Source organism: Dromaius novaehollandiae, chromosome Z, assembly GCF_036370855.1.
Source record: "Dromaius novaehollandiae isolate bDroNov1 chromosome Z, bDroNov1.hap1, whole genome shotgun sequence".
In the NCBI taxonomy this organism is placed as follows: Eukaryota; Metazoa; Chordata; class Aves; order Casuariiformes; family Dromaiidae; genus Dromaius; species Dromaius novaehollandiae.
Window position 1 is genome coordinate 80,729,638 of NC_088132.1, and position 25,235 is coordinate 80,754,872.

Sequence of the window (25,235 nt, forward strand, 5' to 3'; positions counted from 1 at the left end):
CACGGAGCCAGTATCAGGCAGCCCTGAAACAAGAGATGTGCAAATTGTTTGCTCTAACACTGGTATTTTTTTCAAAGATTGCATGTGTGGCACCAACGTCCTTCCCACCTAACAGACGTGACAGATTCAGCCATCATTCCCACTTATTTTTAACACAACCGGGATTGACTGGCTTTTGTGAAGATTGCCTCTGCAGAGATATCAGAGGGAAGAAGCCATCAAGAGCCTCCGTATTCTCATATCAAGAGTAAGGGCACACCGAAGAGGCAGCCCAAGGAAGCTCACCCTGATGCTATCTGGACTAGGAAAGGGTAGTTGAAGGTCTTGCCCCCAGCCCCTCCTCAGCTTAAATACAAGCACCACTCAGATGAGCACCACAGATACAAATCTGGTACTTTAAAATAACTCTGATGACTGGTTCTGTAGATCTTTCTTCCTGAGCCTAAAGTCATAGTCTTTAGGCATATGGCACCCACATAAGCAACCCACAAACCAGCAAAACAGATAGCATTCATGAGTATTTTACCTTTGTCAGCAGCATGAAGACAACGTCACTGTTCTCCTCACTCAGAAAGGCCACGACTTTCTCATATAAAGTCACAAACTCATTGGGAGAGGCAACAGGAGTGAAGTAAGGAGAGAGGAGAGTACAGAGCCGACGATTCTGGAGAATCGTCTGGAGGAGACGCTTGCACTCGGATTTGGTCCCACTGATAAACACCTGAGAAATCAGGAACAGAGAGAAGAATGGCCCGGCATGAATCTACTGGAAAAACCCCTCTTAAAGCTTTTTCTCTGGACGAACACATTTCCACCCCTCACTTCCCCCAAAACAGCTTTTTCAAAAATAAAAGACAATTAAATACTTCTACTCCACAAAATCTAACTGTAAAATAAATGTGTTTACCTAGAACGCTTAAGAACAGCACTTGTGGCCACAGAAATACCTAAGAAAGCCAATTTTTCTCATGGGTTAACAAAAGAAAATGAATCCATATTTCAGCAGCACTGGCTGACTTTTGTAAAAATTTAAACACACTATGGACATAAGGACAGTTGTACATGGAAACAAAGAGCATCTAAGGGATCAAAACAACTATTTGGGCACAAAGTAGAGGCTAATGGTTTTTTTTGATTTTGTTTTTTTTTGCCAGAGCACTCATGGAACAAGTGCAAACACAGCAACCAACAGGCACTTCTGTTGTCTACCAGCCCACTTCTGGCTAACTCATGACACAGAGAACATTGCAAGGCTTTGTAACAGAGGTGACTAACCACACGCAGAGGCTGACGACACACGCCAGCTAGGAAATAATCAGTAACAGCAAACTACACACCAAAACTCTCTTTTAAGCACTGCAACTACCCAAAATTTAAGTACCACGCAGAGGATCCAGCCTACTTCGGCATTTAACTAACACACTCAGTGTTTACTGGTGCTAAGTAGGCATCTCAGAGCAGCAGGTTTTATTTTGCATATATGCAAGCTTAAACTCTTCTATAAGCTATGCATGTTACACAGCTGAGATAAGAATGGAGGAGAAGCTCAAAAGTGAATTTTCAAGCTTCTGAAGGTTTTAGACCTTCAATATCAGCAGGCTATTGGTGTACGTTAGGCACGCAAAACTAGAGAGAGAATAAACTCACCTGGCCTAGAATCTCGATGCAGGAAGAGAAGAACTGCCTTGTGGGAGGGTTGCGTTGGGTTTCATCACACACATACTCCACTAATGTAAAAAACAAACTAATTCCAACTTTCTGAATTGCAGGCAGAGGCTGCACCTTGTAGATATTTATTAAGGCCCTGTTAAAAAAAAAAAAAGGCAGATCAAACTTAAGTATGGAAATCAATCTATGATAAGAAAGAAAAAAGGTTTCCTGTCAGCGTATAGCTATTAAGATGGTTACCTCTGCCTTACATGATAACTGAGTGCGGTTTATCTTAAGTAATTTCACTGCCTTAAGTGGTACCAAACCTCACAGAGTCTCCATAATCACAGTCAGAAAGTGATCATTAAGATATTTAATACTATAGTTAAAAAAAAAAAAAAAAGAAACCTAGTACTCCCTCAAATAACGTGTTCCTCATGTTCTTACACTACACTTGTACTGGAAGAACGTTTACCTTATTTTACTTGCTAACTTAAAAGACTCAGTAACAAAAGAATAAAAAGAGAATCAATCTTTTCTATTGCATTGCCAATTGAATGTTTTATTGAGCTCAAATCAAGCCCTCCGCAGTCTAAGTCTGAATAAATTACATTAAAACAACATCGGAAGAACATGAAATTCCACAGATGGTAAATCCCAAGGACTATATCACGTACAGAATTTTTCAGATTAATGATAAAGAAGAACAAGCAGAAATAGTTACTGCTTTACTTGTAGAGTGAGTATGCCTTGTAGGAAACCAACTACTTAAAAAAAAAAAATATCCAGTTTTCCAACACCATTCTTCTTGATCTTCTAGACTTCAACTAGGATCTGGGATGAAGTTCTCAAGAAGACGAGGGCCTTTGGCTAATCTATTCATTCACCCAAAAAGTCAGATTATATAGTTCTCTTCCACTGCAGTATTTTGTTTCACATTTTGCAAGGTTGCTCTGATTCCTTCAGTTCATAATTCTCATCATCACCAAACTACCTTCTCCACTCTTAGAGGGAATAGCCTAAGACACACCTATTAAGAATGACTAGTTATAGTTCATGGCTGATATAGCTGTGGTACAAGTTTGCTATTTCTTAAAATTTTACATAGCATCCCTGGCATTACAAAACTTGCTTTTGCAGGGTTAGAATGGCTGTTCTAAGGCAGTGTACAATAAATTGAAGTAGAGTCCAGTATTATGTGCTCTGCTGAGGCTGAGTTACCTCTTCTGATAATACGTGGAGTTGCTCCTTTAGAGGTTTTTGTTACAAACACACATATTCAGACTGTGTTGTTCAGCCAAGCTGATATGCATTACCAGAAACACACAAACAAGTTCCACGTTTTAACTCCAAAATGCAGAAGACCAAGTATAAAAACACTGCCTAAAACAGTGTCTGAACAACCTACGTAATAAAGTTTTCCACGTGTACTGCTGCTTCCACAACACCCGGAGAAGGCGGCTTTGTAGCTTCTGCTCGCAGTTGTCTCACTTCTCTACGCAAAGCATGAAGCTGCTGGCTCACTGCTTCGTTTTTGTGCTTCCCTTCAAACTAAATGAGAAAAGGTATTCATTTCAAAATAATATCTTCTCCTAAAATTCTTCCAATGTGGCAACTAATTGTAAAAGTGAGGCAGAGCCTGGCAAGCAGCTCAGACCACAGACTGTTTTCCCCAAGAATTTTGATCAGATTTAGTGCATACTGTCCAAGCATACATTCTTGGTCACGTTCCTATTTTATTATCACATGGTGATACAATTCATGTCTTAAGTAATGCTTTTAATTCACAGGCTGAAACTTAGTAGAGATCAAGAAATTCACATACTAAGCAACACACAAACACTTCTATAAACACTTTCATACTTTTGTTCCTATCAGTGAGCATATTCCTACGTTCACACATCAGGAAGCAATTTAGACTGAAAGCTGAGAAATATAAACCTTATGCAAGGACTAATTCTTCAACAGTTGATCTGCAGCTTCTTTTGAGCAATACATATTAGGTATTCAAGAGTGTATGGCAGCACTACATCAAATTAATCCACTCTTATAACCATTCAATCATTTCAATTTCATTATTTAAGTCCAATAGCCCAAAAACAGAAGCAAAGTCACATCTCTAACCTGGACTGTTAGAAGAGCTGCTCCCTGGCAGCCTTTATTTGAACTTCCCCGGCACTCCAAATGGAGGGTGATCTGTTCTTCACGGTTGACAAACAGCTTGGGTACTGTGTCCAATATTTCACTGTTGAGAGCAACATGCTGGGATTCCCAAATGGCCGCAGTTCTGAAAACCATTTATTGCTAAAGTTACCAAAATCTTTAGTGAAAACAGTAATGCTAAAGAATTTAAAAGCAAGAGATGGGACTTCAGTGTGGTGTGCTGCTCAAAGACACGTGACACTTTTCTAGAAAATATAAAAGGTTATTAAATGAAATTGAGTTAAACTTCAAAGTAACAGTACTTCAAAGTAATAACAAATAGTTTCATAGGAAAAACAAAACTACTCAAGTCTGCATGAGATTTTTGTTTTAACTGTAGGAAATTAAACAGACTGCCTACTGTAGAAAACACCATTCTTTCCATCAGACAAAGCCAGACTGCAGAATGATTCAGCCAAAAGAAAAAAGCCCTCTTAAAATTGCTGCTGGAAGCATTTAGATACAACCCCTTTTAGCTTTGGCAGGTTTTTTTTTTGTTTTTTGTTTTTTTTAATATTTTTACTAACAAATTACATTGGGTGAGACTAGCTATATATTCATTAGCTCTGTTTGAAACTTTGAAAATACTTCAGTCGAATTCTCTTAGCAAGAACATTAAAAACGAAGTCTCCGCTCTGTCATACACAAAGCTAACAGTGCCAGAAATCAGATTTCTCTCTGGAGGGTTCCATTGCCTCAAACAACCATCACTGAATTTGTTTAAAATTAAACTCATTGTCAAGAAAAATCTAGGCTAAGGGGAGACTTTGTTTTACGAAGTGTTCCAAATAAGAAAAGAAACTGCAGATGGTAGATGCGAGCTGATGTAATCTCAGCCATTAGATACAACTTGTGTAGTTGATTAAAGTAGTGGAATAATGATATGATAGCCAAGGAAGAAACACTGGGCCAAGAAGCAGAAATCAAGTACTGCTAGCCTTATGCTAACACCACAAATAAAGCTGCTGTAAATGGCAACTGCAGACACAGCTAGGCACACTAGTACAGCAGAAAAAACCAGCTAAGTCTTACTTGGCATGCTGCTGCAAGATGTTAAGATCCACGCGCATAAGCTGAATCGCTTCTTTCTGACTTATTAGACTGGCAGAGGAAATAACTGGCACAGGAGCTTTCACTGGCTGGAGTGGAAGAGGGGGCTTGGGAGTATCAAACTTCTTCAAATTTTTCATTATTCTCTCTTTGGCTAAAAAAGGAAAACAGAAGCATGTTTTGTCAATGAGAAAAATTTAGAAAAAAATGGAACTAAAACATTACTTAGATAATTATGATTTTTTTTTTGAAGGAAATATGTTTTTGACAATGGACAAGTATTTATACTCCCAGGATTCCTCACTTTTATAATCACTTCACTGATCTTTCTGTTTGTGTTTACCGAGTTTATTTCACCCTGCTTGTTTTCACTCACTAGTTGCATTACACACCACAGGATCTCAGACCCCACGGCTTTTCTGTTTCTCCCAACCATTCCTACTTTCTACTCTTCCAATTTTCTACTTCTTACCCCATTATTTTTTCCTGATCTGACAGAAGCTCCTAGTCCCACTCTGTGAAGCCAAACATATTCCTTCCTCCGCAGTTCGTCCTGGTCTCCGGTGCAGCCAGCTCCGATTCTTTCTCAAAGCATAGCCTCTCTCCAGGTCAGCTCTCTCCTCCAGCTGGTTCCCATCCAGTTTCCTTGCCCAAACCATGCCAATTCCCCTATGATCCTGTTCCAGTTTCCTTCTCTTCCCTCCCTCCCCTTCTTTAACCAGCCCCCCCAAAATCCGATCTCACCCTATCCTTAATAAACCTACCATGACTGTAATCCCCTTTGATGCTAGAACAACCCTTTCACTGTGCCATAATTCCAGGGAGCAGCAAGTAAAGGCACTGTGAGCAAAAACAAACAAAAAATAACCAAAAAAACCCCACAAAACAAAACAGAGACAATCTTTGCCTTTTCAGCAAGCATTCTTCACCTTTACTTGCAAGCTCCCTTTACCCAAATTGCAAGGAAAATTCAGCCAGTCTGGACTGTACTCTGTATGGAGCAACCTTGGGGAAGCTCACCCGTTAAGCTCTAGCCATCACATCACCTACTACTGGGTGATGTGGCTACTTTTGCACCAAAAAAATCCAGCCTCTTATATGGGCATTTAGCAAGAACGCCACAAAAACTTCATGTAAAATACTATACCAACCGAAAACACCAACTGTATTAACAGTTTTATTCACAGTATCACTATGTTCCTAAAGGAACCAGAACTTCCACATGTTAATAACTCTTTCTGCCCCAGTTTGCCTAATGGTATCTTTATCTCCTACCTGATAAAGGGTTGGCGAAATCCATTTGCCCTGCAGAAGTACTAGAGGCTGTATGCGATTCAAGCTGAAGCTGGAGCCAAAGGTTTAGAGCTTCCCGAAACTCATGGTGTATGAGTTCAACATTGACAAATTCCATCCACAAATCCTAAGGCACAAAAGAATCAAATTATTGTGATCGTTTTGTTCATTATCACATATTGCAAACCCATCCCAGTAGCTGGGGCACTAAAATAATTAAATAAAACTAGAGCCTGTGGTTTTAAGTCATAGCAATATTTTACTGGGGGGGGAACTAAATTACAGAAAAGAGCCAGAGAAGTCTTATCATATATGCAGATAAGCCATGAAAAGCATTCATGACCCTTAGAGAAGTCTGACAAAAACATATGGTGTAAATTCTAACAGACTAGAAGAGAGAGGAAGGATAGAGACAATTAAAACTTGGTTCCTTTTAAAAGGCGCCTAAGCATGAGTAACTAAAAATCAGACTAAAGCAGGCTGCATTTTCAATACTCACATATGCTGCAGGAACAGCACATATGCAAAGCAGAAATACACTAGGAGGCACAAGATGAGGCTCTTCCAAAGCCTTTCTCTCAAAGCCCTTTTAGCTATTAATATCTCTTTAGGTTTAACAGACAGAATAATACACGCTTCCCACTTGCTAACTTAAATTTGATCCAGACTTCTTACAAACTACCAATGTGAGCAGATTTGTGCTTTCAGCCTTTTGTTATTTAAAGATCCGATTTAGATAATTCTCCACAGTTCTCTAAGAAAAAAAATAATAATTATAAAGCCATATAGAATAAGGACTGCTTTCTCATTAAGACATGCAAGAAGCCTGCACATGAATTCTGACTTAAATAAAAAGTAAGGCAGTTTGGGATAGCATGGGATTTTTAGCAAAAAAAAAAAGTTAGAGCTGTAAAGCTACCGTACTTGCCATGGGCATACTAAAGACCAGCGACACAGAGTCTCTCACACTACTTAAGAGCATCCACTTTACCAAGAGAAGTGAATTTTGGATCCCAGATCACCAATGTTATAAGCACTTCACCTGTTGATTCTGCATGATTTTAGCAAGTCTATATGCATCGTACTGCTTCGGTAAAGATGGAATGTACGTGTCTCCTTTCTGAAAGCTCTCTTCTTCTAACCACAACACAAAAACATTACAAAGCCTGAGAAGAAAAAACAAAAAAAAAGAAAAAAAAATAAATCAATGTGAACCTTAATTGCATGCAGGTGCAGAGCATATATTACAAAGTAGTGTGATTCTGGGAGTTAAAGTTAAGGCAATAATTCATGCTATAAGGTAAAATGGTTCAAAATTTAGATATTTCACATGCTCAGAGATTAGTTCACTAAGTGTCAGTTCAAAGACCAGGAGTGGAAGGACGCTATTTAGAAAACACAAAGGGCAACAACCAAGAGTAACACAATGAATTTTAAAAAAGAACATTTATTCTAAATAGCGCATAGGACCCAGGACAGGAAATGTCTCTTAGGTCAAGGAACTACATCTATGATCCTATTCAGAAGGCCAATGAAGAGAAAACAATGTTTGAGCAAGTTTGGCTTCTTGCCTCACTGCTTCTCTAGAGAGCCTGCTTCAAAAGCTCACATCTGAAGTGAGTTGCTACACCTTCTAACTTCTTTTGAGGCTCAAATTCACATCCAGTTCATCCGCATTTCTTCCTCTGCTAACACTGTACTTCAACATATATATGCTTTCTTCACCAGCATCACTGCATTTATCACAAACAAATACATCCCCACTTTTGCTCAGTTGGCTAACAAGTCAAGTTTTTGGTCACATTCCCCAACTGAAATAAGCTTTTTCCATTCCTTAAAACATTCTAGTAGCTTTTCTTTGCAGCTATTCTAGTTGGAATTTATCATTCCTTCACACTGCTGTGCCACTTCATACACAGCACTGCAAACAGTATTTTGCCAGTGTCTAACCGATGAATATTATGCATTAATTACATATGTAAGTTTTTACAGCAACTGGAACAACTTTGCCCAATACATACTAGAATCATATTTGTCTTTTCCACAAATGTGTCATCCTCAGTCATTCACACAAGTCCTTTTCCTGTCATTCCAACATGTGTTCCCAAATAGGCTGTAAGGTCTTGAACTTCAAACTATCAACTGAATACAGAACTAGAATGTCATTAAAACTTCACACTGTGCTATTAAATACTCATGCTTTCTATACAAATGTAACCGATGAGAAAACAAAACTAGATTGGTCCCAAGATTCAGCCCTGGGGGACTCTACCAAGATTTCCCTTCCTGTCCAGCTGGCCATGAAACTTCCTGAGCATAAGGTTTACTTGGCTGTGGAGCAGTCCAGCTTTCTGATGGAGTGGAGAAATTCTTTGAAATGAAAGACTGACAAAATATTAATCAAGTTATAGCCAGTGAGCGTGCCTGGATTATTTTTCACATAGGACTGAGAAGGATTTATGATTTCCCTTGTTTGTTTGTACGGTACCTATTGATTGCTGGGGAGGAAGCACTTAAAAGCTTAAATTCTGTATGCCCAAACCCCCAGAACGAGGGACTCCATCCAAATTATCCTTTCAACTATAGTTTCTTGAAAAATCCAGATACTGTAATACTGCAAATATTTTAAGGTAGGCTTCTCAAACCAGAAGTCTCCATGTAACAGAAACAAGAAGTGAGGACTTCAGAACAACATAGTTAAGGCTGCAGCACGCGTGAGGTACAAGGTGCTGAGAAACAGCCAAGTTACCAAGTTTACCAGCATGGAGATGACATTAATTGGAGCAAAGCTCTCCCAACAGGAGAGTGACAACTCTATCAATATTTTATTTCTAGTAGTAAAATCAACCCCTCCAAACAAAACAAGCTGCAGCAACAGAAGGGCAGACTTGACCGTGACTCCATGTGTACAAGAAGTATCTGCGGTAAATCTAGCTCAGTCAAGGGTCACATCCCTTCACACCTCCCACTGCTAAGACTATGCTCAAGTAATTACTCAGATCACTGTGCTGAATGAGACTGAACGGGAAAGGTTTTCTCTACCTGACAAGTTCCTTATGCAGTTCTGGGGATGTCAGATAATCTGGTGAGCAGCTCCCTTTCTCCGGTGATCTGTCACTGCCATCTGCAGGACTGTCCACTCTAAGTGCTTTGCTAGCAGCATGGTGGAAGTCTGCTACCTCTATCAAGCGCTGCTTCATTTCATTTAATAAGTTAATATGAGCTGCGCTCTGGAAAAACCTTCTTCCAATGCAGCCGTCTACAGGTAACCTAAAAAATGAACAAAAAAACAGAGCAAGAAGTGTCAAATCAGCATCTCCACAAATAAATCGACCTTTGCTTTAAAGAAATTGCTGGCACCCACTGCTTTCAGATGAGCCCTGAGCACAAAGCATTTACTAATCTCACTTAAAATGCAACATACTAGTGCTTGCTATTCTGCTAGAGCCTTAATGATCAACGGACTCACCCATACTGTGGCCCTGGTCGATGAAGGTAAAGGAGGAAGAATTTCTGCCAGATTAGTGGCATGAGAGGGTGATCAGCAGGAGTAGCAAGGGCCTGGTGAGCCCAGCGGTAAATCATTAGCCTCTGAAGGGAAGGCACAATGGGCAGCTTCAGCTGGGTCTGGGCTTTCTGCAAAAAGAACATTTTTCAAACAAGTGTCCTGCTGCAGTTCCCTGTAACAGGTTGTTTTCCGTGGAAATACAGATATGCAAACCAAGGGACAAGTGTTCTCCAGACTAGTTCCCAGGGCCCCGAGACATGTGCCAGCCAGCCTAGATGTAGCCAAAGAAAATCTGTTTTCATAAAGTTTCCAGCTTAACTTCTTCAGCAAAAGATACCAAAGCAGTTGAGATGAAGGACAGCCCAAAAGTTACACTTCCAGACTGGAGTGCTCTGGTTTCAACTTGCTTCACTCCTAACTTTCTAACTGAGTTTGGGCAAGGAACATTGCAAACACGGCTTAAACACACCTGACTCTTTGTGTCTTGTTAAGGGAGAGACCTAAACAGTTCTAAAAGTTTTGGAAAATAATTCAGACACACCTGCAAGCAACGAAATAGAAAACACTAAAAGCCCAGACTTAAGTGAAATTCAGACTCTCTCAAAAACACTCTTTGACATATAAAGAGACATTCTCCAATGCAGATAAAGTATCTGCACTTCCCATCTCAGCGGTATAAAATAAATCCACTGTAGATTGTAAGGTGTTCAGAGGACCCAGAAGAATCATATAAAAGCACTAATTATTGAATTAATTTTTCTGTAAACAATGATATAGTAAGACCAGATATTTACACAGTAGTTTTTAAATGTGCCATTCAAAAACATAAAGGAAACCTCGCCTGAGTTATATTTTGTCCTGGAAAGCCAAGTAGGTAAGGCCTTAAATAGTTATACTTTCGCCCTGGTAAGAAAAAGTGCATGAGGTAAAACTAAACAATCCATGAGAATACTTTCCTACAGCAGTTTTCTATAAGAAGGTAAACAGTTCTCACCTTCAAAGCCTGATCAGGAGTTAAAGCATTAATAACCAATTCCCCCTCCACAACTCTGCGAAGCTGTGAGTCTTCTTCAAATATTGACTCCATATTTAATACTACCCATGAAAACCAGACCTGTACAACACAGCAGTAAGGAAAATATTGATCACAAAACGGGGCAGCGGGAAGGGATTTTTGCCATTTTCTTAACTGGAATGTCTTTTCCACATGCTCTTTACAAAGTTGCAAAAGCAGTATAACATGAAGACAGGAAGACTGAGCGGTTTCCTCCCCCTCTACATTCATCTACTACCTTTTGTATTTTGTTGGAACTTGTGCAAGAGAGAGGAAAGCAGGTTTATGGAACCATACGTAGAATTGCCCAGAGAGTTCTAGATGAATTAACCTACTCAAACATTGTAGTAAGGTCTTCTCTCTCCCATCTGCACTACACATCTCCAGTTGGGATACTGCAGGGTTTTTTGTTGTGGTGGTGGGTTTTTTCCATTTGTTCTGGGTTTTTTTTTTTTTTTTTGCTTGAATGATGTACACAGAAGAGAGAGAAAGTGCCTAACATTCAAAATACTCATCAAAAAAGAACTGATTTAATAGAAGAGTAAGTCTCTGCCTATTTTCCCTCATTAAATGTGTCAGGAAGAAATGAAGATTTATTATTAATTTTTACTAATAAATCTAATTATATGAATTTTTGGACAGGGATTAGGATAAAGCTTGCTCAGTAAAAAATGTCCATCTTCCCTTTAGTGTAATAAAGTTGCAGAATTAGGATTTTATCACAAGAAAACTCAAACATCGAGATAGGGAGAAAGAAGGAACAAGATAACATTTGTAAAGAGCTGTGACAGCAGGAAAAAAAAAATACAACATCCATATATTGCTTATGTTGGGAGTGTTCCTACAACACCATCATACCACTTACCTGAGAGGAATTTGCATTGCCCTCGATGAAGGAAGGCGTCACGTTGCCTGCCACAATCCAGCTAACAAGTGAGGACAGCAGACCTTTGTCACAGTGATAGCCTAAAGCATTCTGCAAGGAAACGCAAAACACTGGTTTTTGTGAGGACCCAACAGATGATCTACAACCTACAAAAATGTCACTGCACCTCATTCCAGATTCCTTCCTACATTATGTAGCTACTTCACAACCTTCATTTAGAAAGCCATCTCTGACATGCCTGCTTATACTTACTTTCTTGTTGGTGAAAAGATTCTGTTTTATAGTTTGCCATTGCTTTCTCTGCAGAGGATGTTCTAAATACAGTACTGAACATATGAAATCCAAAGGCTGCAGATTAAAATACTATCATAGAACACCTTCACATGAAATCTCTGTTAAAAATAGGTTTCAATTATTATTCAAGTATCAGCTATGTCATTAATCTTGACCTATTCCAAACCAAATCAGATACCATAACCTCATCATCACTCATCATCATGACTGCTGCTACACCTCATGAAAATATATGCACATCAGAAATCAGAATGAGCAACACGTGAACTGACCACTGACTCAACAGTCAAACCAATACACCACACCCATTTACCTTGTGTTGTTGGTAGAGCAGCTTTTGCACACAGTCTTCTTGACTGTATTGAAAAGCAGTTTTACATAAGTGATCCAGCAAGAAGAGTGTTGCCCTGTCCCTGTGCCACAGCTGCTGGCTGGTGAGGACCTGAACCCAGAACTCCAATACTGCTGTTGACCCCACACCATTCGGCTGGCTGCTTAGGAAAACGTGAATCTGCCAAATTAAAGGGTAGAATTATTCAAGAGTTTGCAGCTTCAGGAAAAGCATAAGAATTTAATGAAGAACTCTTTAATTCACATGAAGCTGTGGGCCAATCCTAAAAAAAAAAAAATATTAGTTTTACATGGGCATAAAGCGCATTGCCATAAATTATTTGCCATCTCCAACCTTTAAGAGAGTTGCTGCAGCCTAGAGGTCTGTGAAGTTTATGCAATCAGCAAAAATAGACACAGAGGCCACGTGCGGGGCCCTCTGCAATGAGGCATAAACAGCACCTGCAGGCATAAACAGCACCTATTTCTGAAGTGTTGCCGGCTGTTCCTGCAAGAGGACTTCCCAGAGCAGGTGTGTTTCTCTTTAGTCCTTACCTCTTTCAAATGTTAGTAGGTCTTAGTTCCTGACCTGTTTGCACTAAGAAAACAATAGTATTTTATTTTTCAAGCCAGTAATAGTTTTCATACCTTAACCATAAATCAATGGTCAAAAGCAAAACTTTCAAATCCTAGTATCTGCTGCAATCCTCAAACACCAGCAAGAAAGTAGTGTTATATATCGCATTGCTTTTTTAACAGCATTTTGATCTGGCACTAAGAAGTCTGTTTTCCAAGAAATCTGGATGGCACATCTTGCTAACACGCCCAGAGTCAGATGGATTGCCAGTTTAGGGTAAGGACAGAATCCCTTCCCTATCCCCCTCTTTATATCAGACTGGTACAGATCTTAAGCGTTTTCCACTTCCCTCTGAAACACAGAAAGCATTCATCTGTTGAAATTATCTCAGACATTTTAAGTAATCCTAGAAACCGAAGAAATCATTTTTCCTGTTCTCAAGAACGCAGTTTAAGCCAAAGCATTTCAGGAAAACAAACCCAACTCTTTGAGCCTGATGCAGGATATTCCATGGCAGATTCAGTATCCATTCTGACCTTAAACTCTAACCCAGTCAAAAAAACCCTACTGTTGGGTGTGCACCCCAATTTCTTTCCAAACCTCACAGGTGTACATAAGGCACATAGCTTTAAAAAGAAAAAAATAAAAATAAGAATAAAAATCTTACCTGTATCATACTACTAAGCAGCTTAACGTTTTCTCCATAGCTCGCTCCTGTCAAGTGTTGTGTTACCTTATGGGTAACCTGCTGGGTCATGCCTTGAGGAATTCCACTATCCAGGTGAAGGAACAGTTGGACATAAGATAAAAACCTGGGGATGTCAACAAATTCAATTCAATCAATTCCAGAATTTCTCCTACAACATAATACTCAGAAGAGCTGCTTCTAAAGAATTCAAAAGTTATATAGTATGAAGCACAGCTCAGCAGCACTGGTTGACCCAAATATACAGGATTTTGCTTCACAACCATGCTGCAGAGTATTAATTGCTCCACTAAACCATATTATAGGCATAGTATGCGCAATTCAAGGCAGCCTCTAATTCAAGACAACTTATCAAGACTTACAAACACAACATGCACGCTTGCACAAGAGTTAGGAAAAATTTACACGAGAAAAGAGTCTACGCATTGAAGATTTACACTGATGTTACCTTGCATAGAAAATTATAGCTGCAGCACTGCCTGCTTTGGAAAAAAGAAAAAAAAGAAAAAGGGGAGGGGGAGGGGAAAAAAAAAAAAAAAAAAGAGGAATGGGCACATTCAAAACTACTCTGACATTAACAAAATAACCCCAAAATTATCCCGTAAGTATTTGAAACTGTAGGGCATTCCCAAAACAAAACCCATGAGAACTGAACAGTGGCTGATACCGCAAAATAAACCTGTTGCCTGGCCTAACTGCACAGCAGTATATCTTGAGTTTTCAGACAGCAAACAGCAGTGTGTATGTTTTACACCCCAAAAACTTACTTTCCAGCTTTCTGGAGAAGACAATGTCGTCAGGAACATCTGGTAGGCCCTAACAGCAGTAAGTTGCAAGGCATATCCTTGTCAGTATTTCAAGGCTGCAGCATGCTCAACAGAACTGCAGTAACTATTTTACAGAGACTCTGTCAAGCTAGTAACATGCCACAGACCGTTTTCTGGCCCCGAACCCAAGTGGCATAGAGCAGCCTGTGCATCTATTAACTCTCCTACTCTCCAAAAGAGGATGCCCCATCAAGGCTGCCACTTGGGAATGGTTCTTGGCCCACTTTAACACCCAGAGCTAGCTCAGAAACTGTTTGGGAGACTGCCAGGTAGACCGAGCCAAAAGCACACCATGGGACCACATTACCAGTTCACCAGGACAAACAGTTGAGAGTTGAGGTTGTGGATCAGTTTACCAGTATGGATACAGTTAAACAGCATTGCCTGTTTCTCTACCTAGCCTATCTAAAGGCAACTGTTCTTGCCAATACAGCTGTCCAGAGACCAGTTGTGTGACACAGTGACAGTGTCATGAGTGATGTGTGTACACGTGATGTCAGCAGCCCAGGTTTCCATAACTGTGTCATCAATCACAACCAATGACAAAAAGTAACTTGGCAAACCAGAAGTTTTTCCAGTCATCTGTGTCACATTCATACTAGATGCAAAATGCAGAATGAAACACGATACGTTTAACAGTTAATCTTAACTTTCACTGCTCTTTAGCAATAAACATGTTAGGAACATATCATGCTTACTGTTCATTCTTCAGGAGGTAATACTGGCAAGAGTAAAACAGGGGTAAAATTTTATCCAGCACATGGACTACTGTTCTCAGGTATCTAGACTGGATGAGTATACCCAGAAGAGAGATCCCTTCGGCACAGAACTTCTCAATGCTGTCAAAACAAAAACAAAATAAATAAGCAAAAGCATGGGGACTATCAGCAGCAAGAAACAAGTTTCTTCATGAACTGAGATATAAAGACATTCACATCTTTACATATAACCTTTGAAGTCCTAGAGAGTTAAATCTGCAGAATTTTTTCTTCAGCTGGAGGAGTCATACAACAGCTGACAGAACTGATGAGTATTTTCTGCTCTTTTGGAGATTTGTGTCCTCTCTTCTAAAAAAGGCTGAACATGGGGGTGATGATCATATGTGGGTCTTCATCCAGGGTTTCCGTCATTTAAAGGTCAAAGTTCTGGCTTAACTAGTCAGCTAGCCTCCTCCTCCAGGCAATGGAAACACCTACACGTGGAGTTTACCTTTGATAGCAAATTAGGATGGATGATTCTCTGGACATGAGCTTTCTTTCTCCACCACCTATAGACAGAGCTCAAAGGATTACCTTACACTAAGTATTTAGGTGGCTACAGTTAACAGAGATGAATCCTACCCCTACTGTCCAGAAAATGGATCACTTGAAGCTTCTTCAGGGTATTTCTTTGCCTCAAGTTCTGGTAGTGGAAAAGGGCTGCACATTAGGACAGGACAAAGAACATCAATCCCATGTCTACTCTGAGACAAACTGTAGTATTAAGTCTTAACGTACCAACATAGCCCTTTGTTTCTTCTGTTCATTATCACATTGGCCTTGAACTTTCATGATACATATCAGCATTATTATTTACGTAGAAGATTAATATCAAATGATTCTTCACAAGGCCAAAAAGGGCAATTAAAAAAAAAAATCAAAATTAAAGATGTTCCTTGTTTTTCTCTCAGTGTTCACCTTCCACTCTCAAACTAGAACAGCTTGATAGTAGTCTCAAATTACTGGAATACCATGAAGGAGCATGTATCTATGCTTGAAGTTAAGCTTATGTCATAGATACAATGTCTAGGGGAAAGAGAACAACCCTAAGACAGTTTCTCTTTGAAGAGTATCGCAACACTGTATGCGGAAAACAAAAGTAGCCAAAACTTTGAAGAAGATGATATAACTAAAGCAATCACAGATGTAGAGAAAACAGTCCTGGGAGACACTTTGACAGAAGTCTGCCCCTGTACCTGTACCTTAATGAAATAGTTCATTTGATTCCATCAGAGGAGAGTCTTATCTACAAACCAGCTGAGAGCACTGGAAAAGACTGTGCTGGAACACTGCCAGGGCTAGGAGCTTCAGCATTAAGATTATAAACCTCTCAATTTACTGTATCAGCATGAGAGTTCCCCCACCCCCAACTCTATTTTCTGACTATGCTGCTAAAAGTAAAATGAACTGCAGGACAATCTTTTTGGTAGATATGGTTAAGAGTTATTCTTGTCTGCAACGGTCAAACTAACCCCAGCAGTTTCACTATTATTTCTTATCACTGTTTTACCCAAACATGCAAGAGACCAAAATTAGTACTAGCAAAATAAAGGAAATAGCGTGCTGATCAAAACTACTGTCCTTGACGACAGCTCAAACTCTTGCCTCGGAAGCCCTTTATCATCTTTAAATTTGCATAGAGATGTTAACAGCCCTCAGTTCATCATTAGGTAGGATGCTCAGCAATGGGGCCATCTGCTCAAGGCAGACAGGAGACAGTACACTTACTTGTGCCCGAGCGTGGTCATTGCCAGCGCCAGGTAACAGCCGATAGGGATGCCTGCTTTAACAGCCTTCAGGAGCGGGTGAAGTGCGACTGACTCCGTCATGTCGGGCACGCTGTCAGATACAGGGGCCGCAGGCCAGCCCCGCTGCACGCCACGGTCATTTCTGTGAAGCTTTAACCTCAAAATCAAGCCCCATGTCCACTGATTAAAGGAAGTCTCTGGCGTTTCTCCATAACGAACAATGCTGGCTAAGTAGGAGACCTGAAATAAAGAAACAGCAACAGGAATGAGAAGCAGCACAGCAAGTGCTACAGCAAGTCCAGCACTCATCTAGGACTTGGTCAGCTCAGAGGAATTTCCTCTTCTAATACGACCCTAAGTCAGAGACCAGAGTAACAGTGGTTATTCTTCTGACATACCACACAGTTAAGTTTAGCTCAAATCCCTGTTTCTATGTTCTGGCTCACCTCAGCCTTTTTGGCAAAATCTATCAACCCCTACTGTTCGGCCAAAGTCTTCCAAACTGGGTATCGGTCTTGGATTCATTTTTTTCCCCCTATATGTAGCATTAAGTCAGTCATATATATATAAATACATTGAAGAAATATATAGATAGATAGATAGATATTTATATATAAATATACTTATTAAATATATTTTTAAAAAATATATAATTATATATATAAAGATAAAGTTTAGTAAAGCTTAAGATTGCTGGTGAAAATAAAAAATATACAAAAATACCATCTGTCAACAAAGAGCCTAAAACCTGGCAGTTCTTCTTGAAAAGCAATTCTGTAATGTAGATAGGGAGAGTCTCTGTATTGGCCAGGTATGCGTGTCTGTTATCACGAAAAGTTTGTCAGGACTCGAATGAATTATAAATCTTTGGGGAAAAAAGTGTCATATATGTTCTTACAGACCAGTGTGAATTTCAGATTTGGAAAACAATGCAGAGATTTCCTCCTTCCTGAGTATGGGGGACAAGAACCACAGCAAAATTTTTACTCAAATTCCAGCTATGGGCTCATGCATGTCAGGACAGACCCAGCAATACAGGGGGCAACCACAGTACAAATGAGCTGAAAGAGAGAATTCATCCAGCTGGTGCAAGGCAACAAACCATAATTACATAGTACAGAGAAACAAGACAGGACAGAGAGAAGACGATAAGGAACAAAGTGTGGGAAGAAAAGACTGGGAAAAGATACTCAGGAGGAGGAGAAGAAAATGCTGTACAAGAAATACTGAGAAGACAAAGCACATCACAATGCTAAGAGCTCTGAATAAATACATACAAGCATTTTGGATTGAACATAAAAAAAAAAGAAAGAAAGAAAGAAAGAAAGGATTTTTAATCTTGACCTTTCTATCCTTCCATTCCCCTTCTGTAACCTGGGACCATACCTTCCTCAGTCACCCATGGGCTGTAAAAAATAGGTAACACAGCCTAAAGAAAAAAAGCCTAAAGAGATTAGTAGTTGAGTCTTCAAATAAGGTAAGACTAAAGGCTGGAGACACAGGAAGGGTGTCTCTTATGTTCACCAGTAATATTAAACAGCCTTTCATTAAGCAAATATTGTCCAACTCTGAATGAGTAAAGGATCCTTTGGAAAAACAGTTTGTGATCATGCAACTACAGGCTGGGTAAGAATGTAAACCAAACAGGGGGACAAATTTAAGTTCTGTTTCATGTATAGACACTCAACTTTTAAGACTAACAGTATTATTTTAAGATACCACTGTGGGTGCAAAAATACCCAAGGAGTTGATATTTAATGATGTTCTAATACCAAGAGGAAAGAGAGGAAAAAAAAAAAGCAGAGGTCTTGTCCTGAAGTTTTTCTGTCATTAGCAATAAATTATTCCCTGCAATTCTGAAGAAGAAATACCTGTTTTATGCTTTCAGAGAGCAGCCCAGCATATGGTTTCTGGGGTAGATATTTCTGATATGCTTCCAGGACCATCAATGCAACTTCAGAATGGACAGCTCGATCCAGATGAAGAGCATCCTGCTAGAAGAGTATCACATCAAACCTCACTTCATTTAAAAAGGTCTCTAAAACCATGTTGTTCAGTTGTACTAACAAAAACCAACACTAACCAAGAAAAAAAAAAAAACTATCAAAAAACCCCCCCTAATACAAATTGCATCAAAACACTAATTCCTCTTATCAACTACCACCTTAAAGAACTATTTTTCCTCATATCAGAAAGCTCCAACGTGACTCTTATCTCACAGCAAAGGCTTCACAAGTTTTCCCAGGACCTACCACTCCTCCGTTTTCACACATCCTACCAAGAAACGGGGGGCAAAAGTAAGACAAGCTTCATGTCGGAGTATCAGCACAGCTTAGTACAATCAAATGCACATATTAGCATACTGAATAGTATGCTGTAGTCATATGTAGTCATAAATCTAATTTTTTAACACAGGCAACAGGACTGCACCAAATCAATATCTGTTTCTCTGAAAAAACAATTGACCAGGATCACGTCCTGAACAGATGGAGCTCCTGGAGTAACCCATTCTGTGGAATATTTTCCAATCTTAAATCACGCTCAGGGCTTTGAAACCTGTTTCAATCATGAGTTTTCTTGAGTTGTACAAAACACACCTGGATATAATCCTGCAAGCTACAGTCACACCAGTGTCACACACACCTCTTGGAGGATTCCTCTCTTCTGCATAGCTCTCTTTCTGCACAGATCACCCTAGTCAAGTGACTCACAAAAATAGTCCCATTGACTGTTTCCTCGTGTTTAGAAAGAAGAAACTGCTGTTTAAGCATCTCTTTTAATCTCAGCTACATCACTGCTGAAGAATGACACAAACAAATCTTCAGGCAGAATGCTAGAAAATCATTGCAAAGTTTGCAATGCCAATGCTTCCAAATGCATGCAAAGCAGTTTATCAAAAGCATATAATTTTAACTGTTTTCACAAATTCATAACTATAGCCTCAGACTGAATAATACTTTTTCCTCTCAAAAACTAACCAGATGACAGGCCTCCTGTTTTTAACACTTACATGTTCGCCAAATCCCCAATTTAGCCCTTCCAAGATAATGCAGGCAAGCTTATTCTCCACTGTGGTTAGACCGTTATTTAATAACCAGTCACGAATCAGTGCCATCTCAGACGAAGAAGGCTTCCACAGGTACAATGGCAGTTCTTTAAACAGATATAAAGAAACCTTTGCGGACAGAAGACAGAACAAAAGGCTAATCAGTATTTAGTATGAAACAATAATCAGCACTATACGGCTCTACCACAGACTTAAACAGTGATACAATCAAAAAAAACTACTGACAGCTCTTTAACACAATCCAGGCATACCAAGCCGTATCTTTTAACGCTGTCTGGTATGATCTCTCCCTAGTTTTAACTGAATGCCTTCTTTAAATGACAGAGGTTAGCACTTACCATCCCAACTTTTTCAATGGTGTCTTTAACTCGATCCAGCAGTACAGAAATAATCTGTATATGGGTGCTGGCAATCGCTCCCAGGAGTTCTCGACCGACTTTTGAAAATGTCTCTCTTGTGGGAAGACTAACATAGGACACCTGGGAAGATGAGCAGAAAGAAGTTACTCATTATGGTTGGCCTTCACTGACACTGCAATAAATAGTGCACTGATACCGCAACGAAACGTCTTTTGGAGAACAGAATCAAATTGCTCTTGAGGATCCTGGACAACAAGGCTGATAAATGCAAATGCCAATATTAAAACTGATTATCCTAACATCTAATACTTCTAATGAAGTTGTTATAACACAATGCCAAAAACAAAGATCAAAACTGAACATACGAACAACAACAGAAAGGAGAGAAAATGCACAAGGAATTTCAGAGCTACAAGTTAGACCTGAGAGAAAAGAACCAAGCAAAGGAAAGATTTTGTGTTTGTTTTTTCCATTCTGGCTTGGTCTACAGAAAAGCTGTTTTGTCTCCCAGAACAAAACAAGCACTTCAGGATATTCTAATTCATTCTTAGATTGTTCAGCCATGGGACTAACAGAGCTGCCTGTGAGGTTTATAAGCTATGGAGATGAGGAATGCTTCAAACTTTTCACTGTCAGAAAGAGCAAGAGCATACTCATCCTTTTGTTGAGCAGACCAGTAATACTATTCACCTCATATATCTCCAGAACAATCATTTTGATAAAATCCTCATCCACATCAGCCCGTTTGGTTTGTGCCATCTGCGCAAATGTGGTGAGCAGACAAATTTCTTCTGAGCAGTTCATTGATTTCAGATATTTTTCAAAACTTTCAAGGTGCTCCGGATCTAGACAAAAAAAAAAATATTACATGAAACAAACATAGTAACTGAAGTGTTACAGGAAGTACATCATCAATACTTCTATATTTATTCACAGTCCAATCCCAGAAAAGGGATCAGAGACAAAGGAATTATCATCCCTGGTGGCCTGCAAATAAGTACCCTCTCTTTAGAAGTGATTGGTACCAGCTGTTTTGAAATAAGGTGCAAAAAAATACCGTAGTGTGTAGTGATGGAACAATGTGCCCACATCCTTTGGCAAATATGGCAGTAACCCATGATGAAAACTCACTGTTTCAAGAATGGCTAGAATTTAAATATTAATCTTTAATTAGGCAGTATTAATCATTCATTGGAGGACCTGCTTGAATCTTTCTACTTTTTAAAAATATTGCTATGGTTTTAGCTTCCATTATACATTGTAGCAACTAATTCCACAGATTAAAAATTGAATTCTTTCATATAACTTAGAGTTAACTAGCACTACAGTCAAGAAAAGATTAAAACTGAGCACGCATCCAAGCAGAGAAGAGGGGTTTTGATCAAGAGACTTTGCCTATTCTACATACCACGATTTCAAGCAGCAACTAAACTAGGGAAACCGTTCCATGCTGATTACAAAGGAGAGATCACTGAAAGCATCTAGACCCAGGCCTCAGTTACGTCCAAGAGTTGCATGGAAAGCTCAGTTTCATTTCTCAAACTCAGTAAAACAAAAGTATTGAACACATGCTTGGAAAATACCCCTGCAAAACAGAGAACTGAGGTAGCACAGAAGCACACGAAGGATAAGAGATGCTCTCGCACGGATTCAAGACAGGGCTCTCCTCACAACCCGTATGGACATGCTGAAGGCAAGTTTTAAAATAGGAATAGAAAGTAGCCAAATGTAAATAAATACTTCTCTCCATTCCTCCCTTCAGGACCTACCACAAAACTTGAACAGCACTTAAAAAAAAAATTGCTTTCAATCTATCCCAAGCAAACTAAGTAACGGGGTCTGTGCTGAAAAGCAAAGGAAGTGTTGAAAGCTGCATCTGGGCTGTAAAATGGTTTGGCTAGTGGTCTGCTTCCTCTGTAGTATATAACACACCAGCAGAAATGTTTTACAGCGATCTTATCACAGCAGTTGAATACAGTGAAAAAGCACTCACCGAGGTACTCAACTACTCAATCCACGCAGCTGTGTGCATTTAGCATGCTTGGGATTAAGCACTTCCGCCTCGGTTACATTCTGTTTCAAGTGCTTTCAACAACCTCGCAATTGTACCTCAACCTGAGATGACCAGACTTAACAACCAACACATCTCACAAAGAACGTGCTGGAGAATTGTGCAATCTAAGCGAGGAGCTTCTCTGTATAGTAAGATAAACTACATTCTGGACACATATTACAAGTCAAAAAGCTGCAGCAATCTCTCTCCCATCCACTCATCTCCCTTTTCTTCTCATATTACTTTTTGCCTTAACAGCAGAAGTTAGGAAGTATATTTTTAAGGTAGTGGATAACGACCAAAAAAGATCAGGTCACCACTGTATAAACTGGCATAGCAGAGTGAGCTGCAGAGCAGGGAAGGAGTAGAAACACACGTCATGAACAACCCAGTGACAGCAAACATCACATAAGCACCGGGATTTGTCTGTGTGTTTAGTTAGGCATAGATTAGCTAAGCAGAAGAAGAGAGGTTTGGAAAGGGACGGGACAAGAGAGAGAAAAAGGATCTGGTAAAGTTAAGGATGAAGACCACAAACTGATGGGAGTGAGTTGGAGCCAGCTGCCAAGCAGACGTGCACAAGACCTTCTCTGCGGCAAGTCACAGCTCCGAAACGGGCCATCACTGTAACCAGGGTCTCCCATGGGCTCCACTCTGCAGGCCCCAACCCTCTCCCGACAGACTCCCACTGAGCCATATCTTGGGACTGAAGGATGGGGAGAAGGAGAGAGAGAAGACAGGCTCCTTCTAAATCCCATCGCCTCAGAGCAATGATGTCTTCACCAAGCAGTTGCTACTTGACTCAATTCCCTTTCTTCTCTGCCCATCTAATTACACTGCAGCCCACTATTCAAATTTAGAGACCCTAAAAATCACTCACCCCTCAAACCCTGGTAATTTCCCTTAGACATGACATTATTGAAGCTAAACAACATCTCTGGTTATAGTAAGTTCTCACTACCTAGCGCAATGGAAGCAAAATGACAAAACAGTCAATCCTCATTTATGAAATTTAGGGAGAACAGGCATTTGTGCCCACACAGATATCAAAGATCAAGAAAAAAAAAAAACTATTAGGTCATTGGTTAGCAGTGAAAATTTGTGTTCCACAGTAAATTTAACACTTGGCCCTCTCAAGAATACCTGAAGTAACCGAACTTCCACGATTTCCCCCAGAGGTTTATTCTACATCATCTGGCAGCTCTCACAGTCCAGAAGTTGTCCTAATAACTATGCACCACTGCTTTACTCCATTTTACCATGCTGATTCTGCCCATCCCTTAAAAGCACCCCACCTTTACACATGCAAGCCTAAGGCTTCCACCAATGACCAAGCCTCACTAGCATCTGTAGACGCACCACTATTAACATTTCTCAAAATTAATTTGGGAGAGGAAATGAATAAAAAGTATCTCCCATTAATGTTAATGCCAAGGACTATTACAGTATGATTTATGGGAAACTAAGTCAGCATTATATCATTAAGTGGCAGTCAAAAAACATTATTTCAGAAGATTAGATGGATCTCACTGAAGGAATTGTTCATTTTCCCTGTCTAGACATTCGTGAAAAACACCAGCATGCTGACATAACCCAGCAAGGAGAATGAAGAGGATAAAAATACCCTGCATCAGCATACCAGGGACTTCAAAACATAAAAGTTAGCTAGATGCAAAACAAAGCTCCAACAAAAAAAAAGTGCTTGTTACTGCCAGAGCTGCAACCCACTGCACTGTATTATGCTCTCTTTGTTTGAGGTGCAAATATGAGACTTCACAGTAAAAATCTGGGGGGAAAATCTGTATTCCCACTGAAACTGTTTCTGAGTAGCCCTGACCAGCCAAAACATATCAGCACTTCATAAAAAGTACATAGCTACAGTCTTGATATCCCTGTCCTAATCTGTGTAAACTGCCTTACATGTTTGCTGACCTTGCACAAATTCAAGAAATACGCTCAATAAGCTCTCAAGATCTCTATTTTCATCCACTTCTCCATCAAAAGACTTTCTTTGTGTGGCAACAGCTGTTTGGGCTACCAGCTAGCTAAAGGGTAAAAACGACTGGGAGTAAGATTTTTTTCCTCCATCTGATAGCCTCAAGAGGGAAAGGGCTTGTGAAATGGGGAGTTACTGCTTTGTTTACCTGTCTCCCTGTCAAACAAGTCCTGAAATGTTTTCCATGTACAAGGCAGCAAAAGGAAAGTAGCATTCAACTAGCTTCAAAATAATCCTGCCATAGCTAAAGCCACCATAATTACTGCACAGATCAATGCAGGACAGAAGTGAAAGGGAAAGAGAAAGAACAGATGGCACATAGAGCAAGAAAAGCACCAAAAGAAGGCATGAAATAAGGGCAACGTACATAGCTGTGAAAAAACAGCAAGCAGAACTCCAACATAATGAACTACTGAAGACAAAACTAATAAGGAAAAAAAAAAAAGAGGAGGACTGGTGTATCTATATAACTAAGAACAGTCAGCAGCTCACAACCAAAAAACAGCTAGAAGTGATACAAAATTCTGTATGTTTGGATTTAAAACTCCATCTCCAAACACTGTTAGATACCAAGATGGGACCTGACATGAGAATACACAAAGTGTACCTACTGCTGGGCATTCTTACAGCTCTCTGAAGCAGCCAGTAGCAATCACTGTTGCAGAGAGAAAAAAAATCAGAAGGACAGTAGGTTTAAGTCTATGTGACAATTCCTGGTAAAATGAGAATTCAGTCAGACTGGTGCTACAATCCCACAAACTGCCCAAGATACTTCTGAGGTCTCTGGACCAGTCATGCAGCTGAGGGTATATTTAACAATGGATCCGGAACAAAATTAAAACTGTTGCTGATATAGCAGTAGCTGAATCAGTTAGAA

The 25,235-nt window shown here is 39.7% G+C and overlaps 1 protein-coding gene across 3 annotated transcripts in view; it reads right to left on the minus strand.

Moving 5' to 3' along the window:
- Positions 1–25,235, minus strand: part of LOC135325046 (ectopic P granules protein 5 homolog) — a 57,486-nt gene that overhangs the window by 18,433 nt on the left and 13,818 nt on the right. For 2 of the 3 annotated variants that reach the window (XM_064502448.1, XM_064502450.1), the window contains exons 12-30: positions 21,000–21,154; positions 20,289–20,429; positions 19,894–20,058; positions 18,755–18,877; positions 16,864–17,123; positions 15,076–15,216; positions 13,512–13,656; positions 12,251–12,448; positions 11,623–11,733; positions 10,698–10,817; positions 9,665–9,831; positions 9,238–9,465; positions 7,238–7,361; positions 6,178–6,322; positions 4,885–5,056; positions 3,775–3,937; positions 3,059–3,201; positions 1,648–1,804; positions 527–721 (exon numbers count right to left, since the gene is read on the minus strand). In XM_064502448.1, coding sequence (XP_064358518.1) covers positions 527–721; positions 1,648–1,804; positions 3,059–3,201; positions 3,775–3,937; positions 4,885–5,056; positions 6,178–6,322; positions 7,238–7,361; positions 9,238–9,465; positions 9,665–9,831; positions 10,698–10,817; positions 11,623–11,733; positions 12,251–12,448; positions 13,512–13,656; positions 15,076–15,216; positions 16,864–17,123; positions 18,755–18,877; positions 19,894–20,058; positions 20,289–20,429; positions 21,000–21,154 — 3,053 coding nt within the window. The remainder of the gene's footprint in view (positions 1–526; positions 722–1,647; positions 1,805–3,058; positions 3,202–3,774; positions 3,938–4,884; positions 5,057–6,177; positions 6,323–7,237; positions 7,362–9,237; positions 9,466–9,664; positions 9,832–10,697; positions 10,818–11,622; positions 11,734–12,250; positions 12,449–13,511; positions 13,657–15,075; positions 15,217–16,863; positions 17,124–18,754; positions 18,878–19,893; positions 20,059–20,288; positions 20,430–20,999; positions 21,155–25,235) is intronic. The other variant, XM_064502449.1, reaches the window with a different exon arrangement.